This window comes from Diceros bicornis, chromosome 21, assembly GCF_020826845.1.
Source record: "Diceros bicornis minor isolate mBicDic1 chromosome 21, mDicBic1.mat.cur, whole genome shotgun sequence".
Classification (NCBI taxonomy): Eukaryota; Metazoa; Chordata; class Mammalia; order Perissodactyla; family Rhinocerotidae; genus Diceros; species Diceros bicornis.
Genome location: NC_080760.1, coordinates 10,349,517 through 10,367,846, shown reverse-complemented (window position 1 = coordinate 10,367,846; position 18,330 = coordinate 10,349,517). Strand labels below are relative to the sequence as shown.

General features: G+C 40.7%; 1 protein-coding gene across 4 annotated transcripts in view; it reads left to right on the top strand.

Annotated features, from left to right (window-relative positions):
- Nucleotides 1-294: 294 nt before the first annotated feature.
- Nucleotides 295-18,330, top strand: part of TMEM64 (transmembrane protein 64) — an 89,062-nt gene continuing 71,026 nt past the window's right edge. For 2 of the 4 annotated variants that reach the window (XM_058564560.1, XM_058564562.1), the window contains exons 1-2: nucleotides 295-1,291; nucleotides 16,268-16,423. In XM_058564560.1, coding sequence (XP_058420543.1) covers nucleotides 491-1,291; nucleotides 16,268-16,423 — 957 coding nt within the window. In that variant the 5' untranslated portion in view covers nucleotides 295-490. The remainder of the gene's footprint in view (nucleotides 1,292-16,267; nucleotides 16,424-18,330) is intronic. The other 2 variants (XM_058564561.1, XM_058564564.1) reach the window with 2 other exon arrangements.

Here is an 18,330-nt window from a genome sequence, read left to right as displayed (position 1 = left end):
AGGCAGACGCGCGCCCGCTTGGGGAGGCAGGGAGCACGCGGGCGCCCCGCCCGTCACCCGACTCTCCACCTCGCCGCAGCCCCCGCCCTCTCCGGCGGCCGCCTGCCCGCGGCGCCTTCTCCCCTCCCCGCCGCTCCCTCCGGCAGCCCCCGAGCCCGGCCTGCTGCAGCGGCGGCCGGCTGCCGGCTCTCCACCCCCGCGGCCCCGCGGCGCCGTGCGTCACGGGGGGCGGGGCCAGGATGCAGCTCGCGGCGGGCCCCGCCCCCGGCCGAAAAGGGGCGGGCTCGGCCGGTGCGGGGTCCGGAGTTTTCTCACTCTCCGCCGGGCCGTCCGTCCGCCGCCGAGTCCTCGCCCTTTCTCCCGGGCCCCCTCCTGCCCCTGAGCGGACGCGGGGAGTCGAGGCCGGGCGTGCGGGGCGCCATGCAGGGCCGCCGCCTGCCGGGCGCCGCGGCGGAGGGGCTGGCCGGCTGAGGCCCGCGCCGGCCGCGGCATGTGGAGCCCCGGCGGGAGCCTGCTCCAGGCGCTCCCGCGGCTCCTGCAGCTCGCCGCCCTCCCGGGCCGCGCCGAGCCGCCGGCCCGCTGGGCCCTGCCGAGGGCGGCGGGCGGGGACGACCGGGCGGGCCGCCTCCCCCGCGGGGGCGGGGCGGGCGCGGCGGCGGCGGCGGCGGCGGCGGCGGCCTCGGGCGCGCTGCTCGGCGCCTATCTGGAGCGCCAGGGTCCGCCCGCGGCCTCGGAGCTGCCGGCGCCGGGCGGGGCCTCGGCGGGCGGCCCCGGGAGCGGCGGCGGCGGGGCGGTGGTCGGCGTGGCGGAGGGGAGAAGCTGGCGCTGCTGCTGCCTCGGCAGCACCTGTTGGTGCCGGAGCCTCGTGCTGGTGTGCGTGCTGGCCGCGCTGTGCTTCGCCTCCCTGGCCCTGGTCCGCCGCTACCTGCAGCACCTCCTGCTCTGGGTGGAGAGCCTCGACTCGCTGCTCGGGGTCCTGCTCTTCATAGTGGGCTTCATCGTGGTCTCGTTCCCCTGCGGCTGGGGCTACATCGTGCTCAACGTGGCCGCCGGCTACCTGTACGGCTTCGTGCTGGGCATGGGACTGATGGTGGTGGGCGTCCTCATCGGCACCTTCATCGCCCATGTGGTCTGCAAGCGGCTGCTCACGGCCTGGGTGGCCGCCAGGATCCAGGGCAGCGAGAAGCTGAGCGCCGTGATTCGCGTCGTGGAGGGAGGAAGCGGCCTGAAAGTGGTGGCGCTGGCCAGACTGACCCCCATCCCTTTCGGGCTTCAGAATGCAGTGTTCTCGGTAAGTGGTGTCCCGCCGGCCCAGCCCGCTCCAAGTCTGTTTTTGAGCGATCTTGTGACGGCCCTGAGAGGGCGCTCCGTCAGATCAGCGCCCCCAGAGAAGTGACATTGACAACAGCAGTTACAGCTGCTTTCCGTCGTCCCCTGCGAAATCGCACACAAATAAAGCAAATCTAAGTCGGGCCCCCATAGGAGATCTGGTAGAGAGAGAACTATTCGTTTTTGACATGTGAGTTTGATTAAAAATGAAGAGTTCTTTTAACTCTGAGGAGAGATGAATGGAAAGGTCCATTTTAAACATTTGTTATCTGATTTCTGTAGCAGCTTTGCCAACAGTCGGGGAGTAACGGCTTCACGTTTCTGGCTTTTTCTCTCGCCTGCCTAAATGCAGCCAGGGTTTTGACTTAAGTTTTTAACGCCATGGGGCTATAGGAAGTGTTTGGGTGAACAGCGGAGGGAGTAGCTGTAGACTACTTTGGAGTTTCCTAAAATTTGTAGTAGACCTTTTCTTCTTCAAGTAATTTGCTTTAATGCATTGTAAAGGGGGAAATCCTTTAGGATTTCCCTTTAGGGGGAATTTATCTGTCTTTGGAGGAACTTCATTTTGAAATTATTAGGTAGTGAATAAAACAAAATATGACAGATAACCTTTTGCCCAGTGAGCATATATCTTTCTTCTTTCTACACACCTCTAGACTTTTCTGCCTTTGTATCCTTATGTTCTGGTCATCCAACTTAGGTTTCTCTAGCTAGTGTGCGTCTTTGTGAAACACTGCTGGCAGGGACACCATCCTGTTTGAAGAAAGGAATGGGTCTTTAGAAACTTAGTGACTTTGGAACACGTTATTAACTTTCTCTGGCCTTGCTGTCCTTTTTTCTAAGGTGAAGGGGTTGTACTAGATTACTGGGTTCCCCAAATTCAACAATTCTACAAAGAGGTCATATAGAGATTCCCAGGAACTCAACTCTTCAGCTAGATTTCAAGAAAACGGTGTTTAGAAGTAAAGGAATATAGCATTCACAACCATAGGAATTAATGCATTTTAGATTTTATCTATTTATTTTTTCCCTGAAAGCCCCAGTAGATAGTTGTATGTCATAGCTGCACATCCTTCTAGTTGCTTTATGTGGGACGGGGCCTCAGCATTGCTGGAGAATTGATGCGTTTTAAATTGTTAGTGATTCTGACATACTGTTTTGTTTAAAAAGTAAATTATTGGTAGTCTCTAGAAACTTTCTCGTTTTGTATTAAGAATAATTCTAACCACCTTACCTCTTTGTGATGAAATTAAGATACTTTTGTTTTTTCATCTTTTCTTTTTAAATGCCTTTTGCAATCTCATGTTAATTCTAACCGACAGCAGCAGTGACTGTAGAATGGTGTTTGGTGGAGGCATGGAAGTAGATAAGAGGATTTCTGTAGAGATCAAGTTGGGTGTTTACAGTAGTTGGGTATAGTCACAGCCTTAAATTTTTCCCTTTTCACAACCTCCTATAGTATGAGACATAAATGTGAGCTTTGACCCAACCTTGGGTAATAATCGATCAAGTGTCCTAAGATTTGAAAGAGTTGGCACTAAGAACCTGAATAGTTTCATTTTGTTAGTTTGCTTTCTCATCTAGCATAGCTTGTATTCTTGTGCCTTTTCTTGTATACCTACTATGTGCCTACTATCCTAGGCTCTTTCCACCTTCTGTTTCTAATCTTTCAACCAGCTCTGCAGAACGTGATTGTACATACGCTGTAGACTGTTGTCTAATAGTTAGCAGCACAGGGCTGGTGCTCTGGAGCCCTGCTGTCTGCTTAGAATCTGTTAACCTTGGTCAAATTGCTTATCCTCTCTGTGGTTCAGCTTCTGACTTGTAAAATGGGGAAGGTAGTGGTACCTACATCATAGGATTATTGAGAAGATTAGATAAGAAAATATATGCAATAGAGCCTGGTTTAACAGACACTCACATGTTGGCTTTTGTTGCCATTACTGTTGTTACCTAAGGTCACCTGGGTAGTAAATAAATGGTGGAGTTAGACTTTGCGTTAGGGTCTGACAGTAGGGTCTCAATCCATGGCTCTATTTCTTCAGTGTAGATTTATTACCCAATGTAGTCCTGGGTGTATAATAAAGACTCATTGTATATTTATTAATTAAAAGTAAGATTTTTCTGGGCCAGCCCGGTGGCGTAGTGGTTAAGTTCACGTGCTCCGCTGCGACGGCCTGGGGTTCGCAGGTTTGGATACCAGACGCAGACAGATGCACTGCCTTCAAGCCATGCTGTGGCGGCGTCCCATATAACACAGAGGAACATGGATACGGATGTTAGCGCAGGGCCAGTCTTCCTCAGCAAAAAGAGGAGGATTGGCATCGGATGTTAGCTCAGGGCTGATGTTCCTCCCTCCCAAAAAAAGTAAGGTTTTTCTTTTGATAATGTCTCTTTAACATATTAAATATGTGAATAAGAAGTTATATTTTGTACTTGGAAATAATTTAAGGTAATTATGTAGTTGAAGCTTGACAAGGGGCAGCTCTCAGTTTGGCATTGTGCGGTCAAGAGAAAAGAAGGAAAAAAAGAAAAAGGGCCTCTTGAAATAAGTATTATTGGCACAAGTTTACTGAGGGAGAAATGGCGGCTCACCTGTCCAGGAACTCGTTTCAGGGTCACCCACCTAGCAAGTGGCAGAGCTGAGGTTTGAACCCAGGCTTGGCGGATCTGGTGTATCATACTGTAAAATTCTTACTCAAAGCCATAAGCAGGGTGGGTTGAGAAGCCGTTGAATATAGTCTATTATTAGATCTAGTTCATTTCTATTGTTCTGAATTATTTGCTCACAGAAGTAACCTTTTCAACCAAAGCAGTTTACTGAATTTACCCAGGCTATGTGATTGCACAGGAAGCTCAGTTTAGGTTGATGTTGGTTTTGTTCTGACTTGCCCTTCTGCCTTCTGAACTTCATTCTGCCTCCTCTCTCACCCCCGCCCCTCTGGCTGCCCACGGCTGCACCCCTTTCCAGGCATATTTCTCTTGTTTTCCTCTTCTCTTCCTATCTTTTAAATTATGTTGTTTTCTTCCCGCCTACTGCAGTTAAAAGTAACTTTCTCAATGCCTGTGATTAAAGAAATTTATGTGGGCTTACCTCAGAGAGGAAGTGAGAGGTACGAGTTATGAGACGCATGGGCTTTGGAAGTGGACAGTCCTTGACTAGCGCGTGCCATATGGCCTTCTCCAGGTTTCCTCATCCACAAAGTGGAGTCGAGTTATGAGGGTTAAATAAGCTAATGCAGTGAGGGCATTAAATATTGTGCCTGGCACATAGTTGTCAATAATTGTTAGTTATTATTATTATCAGTGGTGGAGGTAGTAGTATTTACATTTTAAGGCAGGAGCTGATGGTAAAAGGTGAATATATGGAAGAAGGAAAGGGCCTTTCTCTTGCTTCTTATCTGTTCTTGGGATACGCACGCTGACCCTCCGCTTTTGGAACTCTTGAAATAGAAAATAAGTATGTAACACTGTATAGTATCAATTCTTAGATCACAAGAAATATAATTTCTCAAGTACATATTTAAATTTTTTCCTCTTTTAAAAATGCACCCGTTGTTTCTGCTGGCACATAGTTAAAGCTTTTATTTATTTATTTTTCAATGTTTTTAATGTAATCTTGTATCTGTAGGTATTACTGCCCTCTAAGACAGATTTCTAAACATGTAATTTGTGTGTGTTTCTAAGTACTGTTCTTATTTGGACACATATCCAGGATGACCATTGTTGCTTTCTTGCATCAGTCAGGATAGACTAAACTATGCTGCAGTAACAACCCCCAGATCTCAGTGGGTTAAAAAGCAAAGACTTGTTTGTCCAGTTGACTCAGGTCCTGGTTCAGCTTGGTTTGAGAAAGGGGCAGGGAGTCTCTACTTTGTGTCCTTTTTCTTTGGGATCCAGGCTGACAGAGCCACCCTCTTGCACTTGGTTACTGTGACACGGTGAATTACAAACTGGCTTTTTTTTTTTTTAAAGATTTTTATTTATTTATTTTTTCCCCTCAAAGCCTCAGTAGATAGTTGTATGTCATAGCTGCACATCCTTCTAGTTGCTGTATGTGGGACGCGGCCTCAGCATGGCCGGAGAAGCGGTGCGTCGGTGCGCGCCCGGGATCCGAACCCCGGGCCGCCAGCAGCGGATCGCGCGCACTTAACCGCTAAGCCACGGGGCCGGCCCCAAACTGGCTTTTAATGATTCCACGTAGAAGTAATCTCACTTTGTATTGGCCTGAACAAGTTACACGGCCACAGCTGCCTTCAGAGGGGCGATGCGTGCCAGGAAGGGAAGAGAAATGGAGTGTTTGGTAGTGGTCTCCATGACTCTGGCTCTTGACCTCCTCTCTCTCAGCCCCCACGTCTAATCACTGCCGTAAATCCTATGGATTCTGCCTCCTGAATGTTTCAGTCCCGCCTACTTCCACTACCCTGGTTCAGGCGTCTCAGCCTCCTACCTGGTCTCCTTGTCTCTGGGCCAAGGCTTTCCAATCTTTTCTCTGTCCAGCAAGATCTTTCTAAAATGCAGATCTGATCTTGGTACTGCCCTGCAGGAAACGCTCAAGCGGGTTTTCTTTTCCCCTTAGGATAAATTCCACAACCTCAGAGCTTACCTCTATAGCCTCCCCCTTGCCATTCCAGAATTCCTAAGTGCTCTTTGATGTGTTGATTTAGTTAATCTTCAGCACTCTAAGAGGTAGACATGATATTTCTGATTCAAACATAGCAGTAAATCTTGTCTGTAGCCTTAAAACTTCAGACTTAACTTTTTATCGATTGCTGGAAAACAAAACTGGTTCTTTAAGAAAGGACTGTTGATACAGGTGTAGAAGAGGATGGAATCCTAAAATAGTAAAGCTATCTGGAAGAAACTTGTTGATAAAGTTGAAAACTGCCATTCGCAAGAATAACATCCTATTCTGTATTTAGTAATCATTAAAATATGCTTATAAGGTCTGCTCTAAGATGCCCCCTTGAACACATCTGGACTTATACAGTTTGAAGTTACTTTCCATGAAATCAACTTTAATCCAAAAAATATTACATGATAATCAGATAACAGTATTCATCCCGGTGCTTGCAACTTCCAAAGGGGTTTGATTCTGTTGTTCTTCTACAGGCGATCCTGAAAATCATTCTCTTTTCATTTTGGTCATAGAAAAACTTAAAAAGTCAAAGACTCTGGTAGGTTTCTTCTCTTAAACAATTCCACATGGGAAATTTTGTTTCCATCATTGTTAAATCTTTGAAACCTAAAATAAAAACATAAAGCATAGCATGAAAGATCCTCTTATTCATATGTTGTATACCACTTGACAGTCTGCAGAGCAAATTTACATACATGACGTCCTTAATCATCACAGTCCTTTGAGGAGGTATCAGTGGCTAAGAGGCCGAGTTTATAGAGGACAAACCTCACACACTTGAAATCAGACTCAGTTCTAACGTTTTCTGTGACATCTTGAGCTAGTGTGAGCCATACTTTCTGTTGTAAAATGTGTTTAATGATACCTGCTGCGTAGCTATGATAAAATAGTTTGCTTGTTATTTACTATTTCCTTCTGTTCATCCTCTGCATTCTAAAATGAGGATGGTGAAACGCAGATTTTTTTTTTGTAATTTAACAAATATTTATATTGCACTTAGTAAGTGCCAGGCACTGTTCTAACCTGCACACATTGCTTATTTAATGCCCTAATCCTGATCCTCCTCTTACAGCTAAGGCAGTTGAGGCAGAGAGTGGTGACGTAACTAGCCTAGGAGCACACAGTGGTAAATGGTCGAGTCGTGAACTTCCTCCGGGTTCTGTTGTTGGTCGGAGAAGGGCTGGGCTTCTCAGAGCTCTCCTAGTTCCAGTGTCAGAGCACTTGCCCTACAGCAAGTGCATCGCATGGCAGACCTCGTGGATGGTCTCCCGTGTGTCAGGCACTGAGCAGGGTTCTCCAGGGCTGAAGTAGGCATCATCCCAGGACATTAGAGCAGGATCAGCAGACCATGGCCTTTGGGCCGGGCCCACTGTCTGATTTGTATGGCACATAAACTAAAAATTGTTTTTCCTTTTTTTTTTTTTTTTTGTGAGGAAAATCAGCCCTGAGCTAACATCCATGCCCATCTTCCTCCACTTTATATGGGACGCCGCCACAGCATGGCTTGCCAAATGGTGCATCAGTGCGCGCCCGGGATCTGAACCTGCGAACCCCGGGCCACCACAGCGGAGTGCGTGCACTTAACTGCTTGTGTCACTGGGCTGGCCCCTGTTTTTGCATTTTTAAATGATTGGAAAAAATACCAAAACAAGAATATTTCATGCATGTGAGAATTACCTGAAATTCAAATTTCAGTGTCTGTAAATGGTGTTATATGCTCATTCATGCGTGTACTGTTGTGCTTTCTTTTAAGCTAAATCAGCAGAATTGACTAGTTGTGATAGAGACCCTACCGCCTGCAAAGCCTAAAATATTTCTTACCTGGTACTTTAGAGAAAAAGTTTGCATTAGAGCTACAGCAGTCAGTGTAATAAAATTGCCACCAAGCCAGAGCCCCTGCGACTAGAGGAAGAGGCCCTTAAGTTCTCACATGTATCTTATTTACCTTTGTATTTTAACAAAATTCTTTTTTTTCCTAAACAAAAGCAATATATGGGTACTGTGATAAAATGCAAATAAAATAGAAATAAATAAATTGAAAAGTGCAAGGCCTTACCTATCACCCTGGCTCACTTCTCAGTGGAACCACTTTAAAGAATTACATGTTACCAAACTGTTAATTACTTTGGCTATTTTTATGAACCCACAGTAGGTTAGAAACAGTAACAAAAAGACTTTTTGTTTGTTTTGGGAGGGGCAGGGACCTTTGAAACTGGTTTACTGATTAAAATAATGACAGCAAAAGATGATTAAAGATGAACTAGAAGCAAATATAACTGTAATGACTTTTCCTAGTTTGCATTGAGTAATCAAGATAAGTTACTTTCAGTAATTTAGTTCACAATCAAACTGAAATTTATTAAATAAAAGTTTTTGGGTGGGACTGGCCACAGATAAGGTAAAGTCTTAGCCTCCTGTTCTCTGTGGGGACTTTTAGTTCTGTCTCAGCTCCTGCGTGACTTTGGTGAAGTTATTTAATGATCTGGCCACCAATTTTCTTATTTGTAAAATGAGAGGTTAGACGAGGTCTTGGAGTTTGCTCTTAAGAAGACAAATGTTCTAAGCAACAGTGTAACATTACCTTTTATTTTTTAACAGTTTAGTGAGAGTATGTTTTATTAAAAATATTTGTTTTCTCATCTTCTTAAATTGTTATTCTGTGTTATAGATACAGCGAGAAACTCAGATATAGATGATGGGTGGTAATACTTGTCACTGTGCCAGTGTGTCTAATGATTATTTCTTCTTAAAGTCAAGTATGCTGGTTTGCCATCGGTGGTCCAGTTCAGATGGAATAAAGATGAAGATGCAGTGTGTGTTTTGAAGGAGCTTCAAGTCTGATTCTGAAGGGTCAGATACAATGACCAAGTTGACAAATGTGATGCCACCTCAGCCGTATCCTTAGATCTCACAGTACCACTGAGGACAGCTGGCTTTTACTCCTAGAAACTGTTTCCCGTTTGTGCGTCTTCAATTATCTCATCAGCCTCCGTGATTTTTGTGTGTCATATATGGGCTTACAATTCACAAATCTGTATCTCTAGCCTATTGTGTCGTAATAACACATGCAGTATGCAGTATGTCTTATTACCCCTTCCTAGATAAAAAACAACTTCTTTAAAATCAGAGAGGTCTTATTAAAACTTACTTTAACAGTACTTTTTCTGTCTACAAAATAAGTTTATTGTAAAAACTTTGAAAAGTATAGCAAATAAAAGAAGAAAACAATTAACATTTTAGTGTTTATTTTTCTAGTCTTTGCATTTATTAATGCATGTGCTTTTCTTATATAACTTGTGAGTAAATGTTATAAATTATTTTTGTGACCTTTTACTGAATGTAATGAACATCTTTGTCATTAAATATACTGAAAAATGACTTAAAATGACCACATGGTCATCTTTATCCTTGTGTAGAGCTAGGCCTCATGTACAGAAGCATTTGATAAATTTTTGCTGAGTGAATAAAAATATAAACCCATAGTTTGTCATAACTGTAAAGAAGATCTTTTTAACTTATGTTCCGGAAATTATATGCAATAAGGTGTTTTTTTTTTTTTTCTGGGGAGAAGGTTCAGTGAGTATGTATATTAATCAGATTCTCAATGGATCAGTGACACCCAAAATATTTAGGAACCATTAAAAGCAGTTCCTCGTTTAGGGACATGGAACAAATGAAAAAGTCTGTATATATGAAGATGGCTTCTGCATTGTGGGCAAACTTATTGATCTAACTGTCTCTGTCAGTAGAAGTCTTTACACTGAAGCCCTCTCCAGCCGTTAGAGTGAGGTCTCGCAGAGCCCCTGCCTTGCTTTTTTTTGCAGTAGCAAGACTTTTCCCAGTACTTTCAGGGTTGCTGCCAAACCAGAGGGTCTTAGCTTTGACTCAGGTTGACTTCAGAAGTTACTAGAAGTGCTTTTAGTATTCATTTAATATTCACTCAACAAGTAACTAATAGGTACCTACTCTGTGCCCACTGCTGTTCTAGATGCCAACGATATAGCAGTGAATAAAGCCAAGTCCGTCCCAGATCCCTCCAGGTCCTTGCAGTCCAGTGGAGGAAGAGCATTCTAGATACGTCAGGGTATATATTTTAGTGATCGTAAAGTCATTTCTACTTATAATGTTATTTCTCTGTGTGGGAGGGGGAGAGGGAAGGTGTTCTCCATTTCTGAGCAGTGGATTACAAATGAATTTTGCATCCTAGCCTGTTTATAAACTGGTGACTATTATAAGTCTCCACATTTATAAACAAAACAATTTTAATGTTGATGCATTCAGTATCCAATCAACATTTATTTAGCACCTAATATATAGTAGGCGTTGTGCCAAAGACTAGAGACACAATGAAGAACAAGACGGATAGGTCCCTTCCTTCACAGAATTTATAGTCTGGGGAAGGGGTGAAGGGCAAACAGATTGGTGAAATCTTCAGTTACTCTCTAGCATGAAGGGAACAGGTGGGTGTAGTGCTCTGTCAGAGAACTTGAAAGCAGTTGTTAATGCAAAGTTGGGAGATGGGGCAAGGTCTCCTAGAGAAATTGATGACTAGTAGAGAAAGACAGTTTAGGACTTTTGCTCAAGTAAGAGGAGTAGGAGGAAGGGTGTGAGTGTCCTTGCCAGAAGGAACAATGTACAAAGGCCCAGGTGGAAAAGAGAGCGAGGAGTTCTAAGAATAAGAGAATTCTGATGTGGCTGGGACATAGTGTGATGTGAAGCATGAGTTGGTCATGCCAGGTCGTGAAGCACTTTGCATGCTGAAGAACGTAAACCTCATTCTGATGACGGTAGGAAAGAGATTAAGCAGGATTAAATTTGCGTTTTCAAAAGATTTCTGCAGATTTTAGCATAGGTGGTGAGTGGGGGTAGGGCTGGGTGTCTGGACTAGACGGGGGAGACTGATTAGGAATAGGAACAGACGGTGGGTAGATTTCTTAGAATCGACAAGACAGGGTGGATGATTGGATGTGGGAATGAGGGAGGGTTGAGCTATGTGGCTGACTGCTGAGATGTCTAGCTAGCGCAACTGAGATTGGGAACACAGAAGGGTATTTGGGGGAGGGAAGGGAGGGGAATAGGCTGTTAAAGTTTTTCCTAAACCAGTTTTAGAAATTTCATATTTCTGGAAGTGAAAACTAGTTGCCATCTGTTAACTTCTTCTCCCTTCTATCCAGCTCTTTCTGAAATATTGATAGTATTTTGAGGATATACGTAATAAAATACATAATTTATCAATAAATAGTAATTAGATGAAAAGATTAAACTGTTCATTTTAATTTCTTGTGACCATTCCTTTCTTAAAAACTACTGTAGAGGTTCATGATTTTTTTCTATATAATATTACTTAAATACATTTTTAATTGGAATTTACTTTAGTAGTAACTTTGTCAATAAACAGCATCCCTATTATATAAACCAAGAAACACACCTACACAGGAAGGTATAATTTGCCAAGACTAATATTAGATTCACAGAGCTATGGATGCAATTTGAGTTCTTCTGAACACGGATAGGTCACTTTTATGTTCTTCATTCGAACCATGTCAAGATATTCTACGTAAAAACAAAGTTTCTCAGGGGCTTACGTTAAAGCTGGTAACGCTGTTGTGTCAACAGCTGTAACTGAGAAAGTGGAGGAGCTGGAGGCCGGGTTACTGGGGAGCTGTGCTCGGTTCTGTCTGAGAGGACGGCGGGCCCCAGGTTCAGTGAGCATCTGAATGATCTGTCTAAAGAGAGGTTCTCCTGTTGTCAGCTCCCAAAATGCCGTGTTCAGAGGTGAATCAGCTCTTGCTTTTCAGAATTATGGTTTTTCTTGTTTTTGTTTTTTTCAGGTGGGCACTTCTTTGTTTTCAGGATCTGTTTGGTATATGGTAAAGTAATGCTCTACATTAATCCCTCCTGGCCCAGGCAAGTGAATTACATCTCCAAGTAAATCACAGTACCTTTGGGAATAAGAATGTATATGCTTTCATGGTGCTTCTAGAGTTTTGAAAGCATGAGAGGATGGTAATCAGGTAGCATTCACCATCCCCGAAACTCTCATTGAAAAATCGCAGTGTTTCTGATCCTAGAAATTAACCAGCAGGATAACATTGACAAGCTAGGTTGAGATTTCTAGGAGTTCTGTGGAGTAGGAGAGCAATCCTGAGCCAAGACCCCAGGGTATTGTAGGCAGGAATTCCAGTGGGAATATTCTGGGCTCACACATAATGTCTTTTTAGAAAGTAGGACAAGAAGACAGATTATTTTTAAATGGGTGGGTAAAGGCTTATTGGAAAGAGAAGTTTGGATGGGTCTCTTTGTAGGAACAAGTATTCTGAGTTAATTATGTTTGTCAAATACTGGAGCTAGATGCAGATTCTGAGTAGGATCTTAGAATAATTTGGAACCTGTTTGTTTTGAATCAACTTAATAATAGTTGAAAAACTGTGTGTTTGTGTATGTTACTATGTTGCTTAATTGGTCAAATTATTTGACACTCCAGCAAAATTGTTTATAGTCGTTAGCTGAACTGAGTTTTTTGCTTTCTTTAGATACACAGCTTTTCAGACAGAACTATATATAAAGAATAATACTTGCTTTTTCCATAGGATGAGATTTGGTTATGAAAGATTTGATAAACTTTGATTTATGCTTTGGACAAAGGTCTTGTTAAAGAGTTGAGTGGCAGAGTTGTTTCAGGTTTATGAGTTGTGGTCTTAATATGGCCCTGTGGATATTATCAGTATCATCTGTGAGTGTCAATTATGTGTTCTGTTTACAGAAACTTCATTACATTTAAAGACTATGGACTGAAGCTGTGCATTCAGACATTTTGGAACTTAAACATTTATTTAAAAGATAACTTCCATAATATGTAATGTTTTATTATTAACTGCAATATAATAATTTTTATGATTCATTTTTGTTGTATTTACTTATTTTATACCTTTGACATACTTATTCCAAAAAAAGTTCTCCATTTCTGTTAAGTGCTCCAGGCTGACGTAGGAACCTTCCTAAAACTTAGCCCTATTCATATCTTTCCTTGGCTAGAGTCCCCAGTGCTCTTCTTCTGCTAAGTACAGACTCGTTCCCTTTCCCTCAAGGCCCCTAACAAGTATCACCCCCAACTACTTGTCCTGTCGTTATTTTACAGGATTCTCCTGCTGTGCTCTATAAACAACGCGAACAGGACTGCCAGCCTCACTAATACATCCTGTACTTGCCCTGCCCCATTGTCTTTGTGCTCTTCCTAGCATGCCTGACCTTCCTCATCCCACCTCTCTCTGCCTGCCAAACCCATATGTAGCTTTCAGAGTCCATTTCAAATCCTCTTTTGAAGGCCCAAGGTTGCCCTTTGGCCCCCATCTCTGCAGCTGTTTTAATCCCTATTTACTCTTCAGTGCTCTGCACGTAGTCCTTCTCAGGGCTCCCTTTCTGCCTGTTTCTGAGGTGGTTGGTGTGTACTTGTCAGTGTATAAATCCTTTGAGGTAGGAGTTGTGTCTTACTTTCTCTCTCTTGCAGGCACCTACGGAGCATCTTGCATGGGGCAGTCGTTGAGTCAGTAATTGTTGAGGTGAATTGTTAATAGCCAGCACTGCAGTATTCTTTCCAAACCAGCAGTGGTGCATCTCCAATTAATCATCTATGAGTAGAGATGAATATAGCTTTATTGAAAGTATGATTTACATGACTATTAGATTAGATCATAGTTAAAGAGTAACTGTATGTTACTCTATTAAAATACCAGATCTTAAAATTAGTTAAAAACAGTTTAGTAAAGTGGCCAATGGCTTTCTTACATGCTAGTAATTCCTTGATGGAGCTATAGAAAAGTTATTCTCAAAATTAATAGCAGTGGCAACAATAACAATAACACAGAATGCCTAGAAATAAATGAATAACAAATGCATGATATAGATGAATAAAACTACCAAACTTTAGTAAGAGATGTCAAAGATTTTGAGTAATTATAGAAACATTTCTAGATGACAATTGTGACTATTGTGCACATTTCACCTCTATCTAGATTAATTTATAAATTTACCTTAATCTCAATATAAAATCTAATGTAAGATTTTTTTTTTCTTTTTGAATAACAGATCCTAAAATTTATCTGTAAGAATGAATAAGTAAGAGTACTTATGGCAGTTTTAAAAAGAAGAGTAATGAGGTTTGAAGGATGGGAAATTCTTTATCAGATACTAACTGATAGTCTTTACAACAGTTTGGTTTCAATACAAGATTTCAGATATTGATGGACAGTATTAGAGCCCCAAATGGACCCTTTTATATACAATTACTTTATCTATAATAAAGTAAGCATCACAAGTCACTGGAGAAGTTATTGATTATTCAATAAGTAACACTAGGAAAATTGTCTACTGGGGAAGGGGAGGAGTAAGGCTATATCCTCACCCTCAATCCTAATAAATTCCAGAAGGAATAAGTGCTAAATGTTAAAAAGGAAAATATAATCAGAAAAGAAATATAGGTGAAAACTAATAATGGGATCTAAAAAGACTTTCTAAAGCTAAACGAAATAGAAAAATCAAGGAAAAGATCGATAATATTTCATTATATAAAAATTTAGGAACATTTGTATGTCAAAACATAAAATTAAAAGATAAGGGACACTTTAGAGAAAAATATTTTCCAAATATAATAGACAAAAGGTTACCCTTACTATATAAAGAGCTCTTCTGAATAAATAAAAACTTAACATTCCAATAAATTAATGGGCAAATCTGAACAAATAAAGCCATAAAGAAATACAAATAGAAAAGTAAATGTTTAAAACTAATATCAATATAAATTAAAATAGTATAGGTTAAACTGATGAAACATCATTTTAACCTTTATCAAACTAAGATTGAAATTTGATAATTAAAGTTGGTAAGAGTATGATGAAATGGATACACTTATGCATTACTTAATGATAGGTGTGTAAATCAGTGTGAGCTTTTTGGGAAAACAAACAGTTTTTACTGTTTGGTTCAGTAATTCCACTCCTAGTGATCTATTCTAAAATAATGGAGATACATAATACATAATAGTCATTTCTTGCTGTGCAACAGATCACTCCAGAAGGGAGTGACTTAACCAGTAAAGATTTATTATCCCTCAGTTTCTGTGGGTCGGGAATTCCAGTGTAGCATAGCTGGGTGCCTCTGACTCGGCTTCTCTCACAGCCCTGCAGTCCAGATGTTGGCCAGGGCTGCAGTGCTCTGAAGGCTTGACTGGGAGAGAATGTGCTCCTGTGCGCACTCAGCGTGGCTGTTGGCGGCCTCGGCTCTTCGCCAGCTGTGGGGTGAAGACATCAGTTCCTCGCCGCATGACCCTCTCCGTAGAGCTGCTTACAACTTGACAGCTTGCCTGTTTGCGAGAGACATGGAGCGCTATTCTTTCTGTAACCTAATCTTGCAAGTAACATCTCCTCACTTTTGTTGTAGTCTGTTTGCCAGACGTAAGCACTAGATCCCCTTTTCTCTAGGGGAAAGGATCACACAAGGGCATGAGGATCAGCAGATGAGTTTTTTTGGAATATTTTAGACACTGCCTCCCACACAGATTAATATACAGAGGTTCTCATCATAGTTTTTATTTTTTAATTTATAATAGAAAAAAATACATAATCACATATATACAAAGAAACAAATAAGGAAGCAATTTAAATGTTCCACAGCAGAAGAAGGGTTAAATTGTGCTACATCCACATAGTGGTAGTATAATTGTATAATAATGGTAATTTCTACCTTTTTTGAGTGTCAGTCATGTGCTAGGCATTTGCTAGATGTTGTATAAATATTTGTGATCCCAAAAACCATGTAAGGTGGTGGTTATTATCCTCATTTTACAGATGAAAAAAGAGATGCTCAGAGACGAAGTAGCTCATTGAATTCTGAGCACCGGAATGTCGTTATAGGGTTATCCAGCTTCAAAGCCCAGTGACCACACTGCCATTTAAGTATGCTTATGAAGAATATTTAGTGACACGAGGAAGACCTACAAAAAGATCACTTTTTACAAAGTGATCCACATGTGCACATTTTATTTACATCGAAGGAAAAAAGTCACAAATGATGTCTTTCATTGGTAGAATAATAGAATATTAAAAATTTTAAAAACTTTTATTTCATTCTAAATCTTTTACATTTTCCATGTGTTCTCTTTATAATCATTTTTAAAAATCAGTATGCTTTGTAAAATATTTCAGCTCCCTGTACTCCCAAGGAAAAACACACAGTACACACAGTTTTATGTGAAATTGAAATTTTACTTGGTAATGAATCATTCCCTTTAATCTGCTCTTCTAGATCACTGATCTCTCCTTACCCAACTATCTGATGGCATCTTCAGTTGGACTGCTTCCTACCCAGCTCCTGAATTCTTACTTGGGTACCACCCTGCGGACAATGGAAGATGTCATTGCAGAACAGAGTGTTAGTGGATATTTTGTTTTTTGTTTACAGGTGAGTTTTAGGCCAAAGGTTGTCTTTTTGTATGGCATTACTCATTTAAACCTAACAAGTGTCACTGAAAATAATTTAAGAGTATTTTTCCTTTGTATGTCTTTTCTTATTATTTCAATTATACTTCATATTTTGACAACATTTACATTTTTAATTGTGTGGATATATTGAAGTGTATAGAACTGAATTGGCACTTATGAAAATTCTCTTAAACAAAAAAGGGAATGACAAAAATAGAGTTCTTTTTGCAGTGATTATTTTCAAAGTCATCACTAAATCAAATACTCTGAGTTAAGGTGAAGTGTTGGTAATACTACGTTTCTGAAGATAATTTTAGTGAGATTTGGTGGGCTTGAGTTTTTATCTTAGTTACTTTATCTTCAAATTATTGAACTCTTCTATTGGTATCTTTTAAGGGTATTATACTGGCAATGTAAATTGTTTTCTATTACCATTTGATTTAGAACAAAATACTTTTTCAGAAAGTGTTGTTTCACAAAAAGTATCTAAAGTATTCCATTACAAATCCAAATAAGATTTGTGCAATGGATTACTATTACCATGCAAATTGTAATCTAGTTTGGGGTACATACAATTCCATATAAGAGGTTGATAAAAGAGGAAAATCCTGCCACGTAGGCAAATTTATTTACTGCATGCAGGAAGAGTTAAAAATTCATTTCTTTAATTGTGATACATTTCATTCCTGAGATTTACCAAAATATAAAATCACTGTAATTTTTGACGATTTAGTAAGATGACGATGATGATAGCTAACCTTTATTGAGTGCTTTATGTGTGATATTAAGCTCATTTAATCAGTACCGAAACCCTAGGAGGTACATACTTTTATTATCTCAAGCCAATTGGGTACATATCTTTCCAACTCTGTGTCCAGGGACTTCAACACTGGTAGCTTGAAATTGATCGTGGTGTGGTGAGTATTTGTGCCATGGAAAACGGCAAGTGCTCCAAATCAGGGCTCCCACCTCTCATCTCCAAGAACTACTTGATCACCACACCAGTGGATAGTAATTTGTCTAAAGTCACAGCTGCAAGGTGTAGAACCAGGATTTGAACCAAGGCAGTTGGCTCTAGAGACCATGCTCATAACCACTAGACTGTAGTCTACTGAGCAGACTTTAACTTACTGATCCCTTGCTAGTTTTAATTTATACTGTTTTTGAATGTATGGTATCATATTTCTTTTTCTTTTTTTTTTAATTTTTTGTTTATTGCAGTAACACTGGTTTATAACATTGTAAAAATTTCAGGTGTACATCATTGTACTTCTATTTCTGCATAGATTACATCATCTTCACCACCCAAATACTAATTACAACCCATCACCACACACATGTACCGAATTATCCCTTTCACATATTTCAAATTTATTGTTAGTGGCATTATTCTCAAGTTTTTGCAGTACTGTATTGTATTAAGAATACTATGATAAGTATAGCCAGAGTTAATTTTCTTTGTGCTTATGCAGTACAAGTTTAGTAAAGTAAACCCAGGAATATTTACTTGAACTATAAATAAAACTTGTCAATAAAAGGGCTCACTTTAAGAAAAATTTTTTAATACTTTTGATATTTGGGAGTCAATTTTTATTTTTCTTGACTATTTTATCTTCAGAACTCTATTTTTTTAGATAACCTGAATCTAGGTTTAGAGTTTTTATTATAGTTGGCTTATTGTTATTAATGTAGTATGCTAATCACATATTAAACTTTCTATGTATTGTATCTGCATAATAATTTATGTTTATAATTATCCCTAAGTATTATAAGATTGTGACATACACTGCATTTGTCAGATAGTTTTTTTAGTATAAATTTAAGCATATTTTATGTTTTTCTAGTTTCCTGAAAATGAGTAATCCATTTGAAACATCTTTTTTTCAT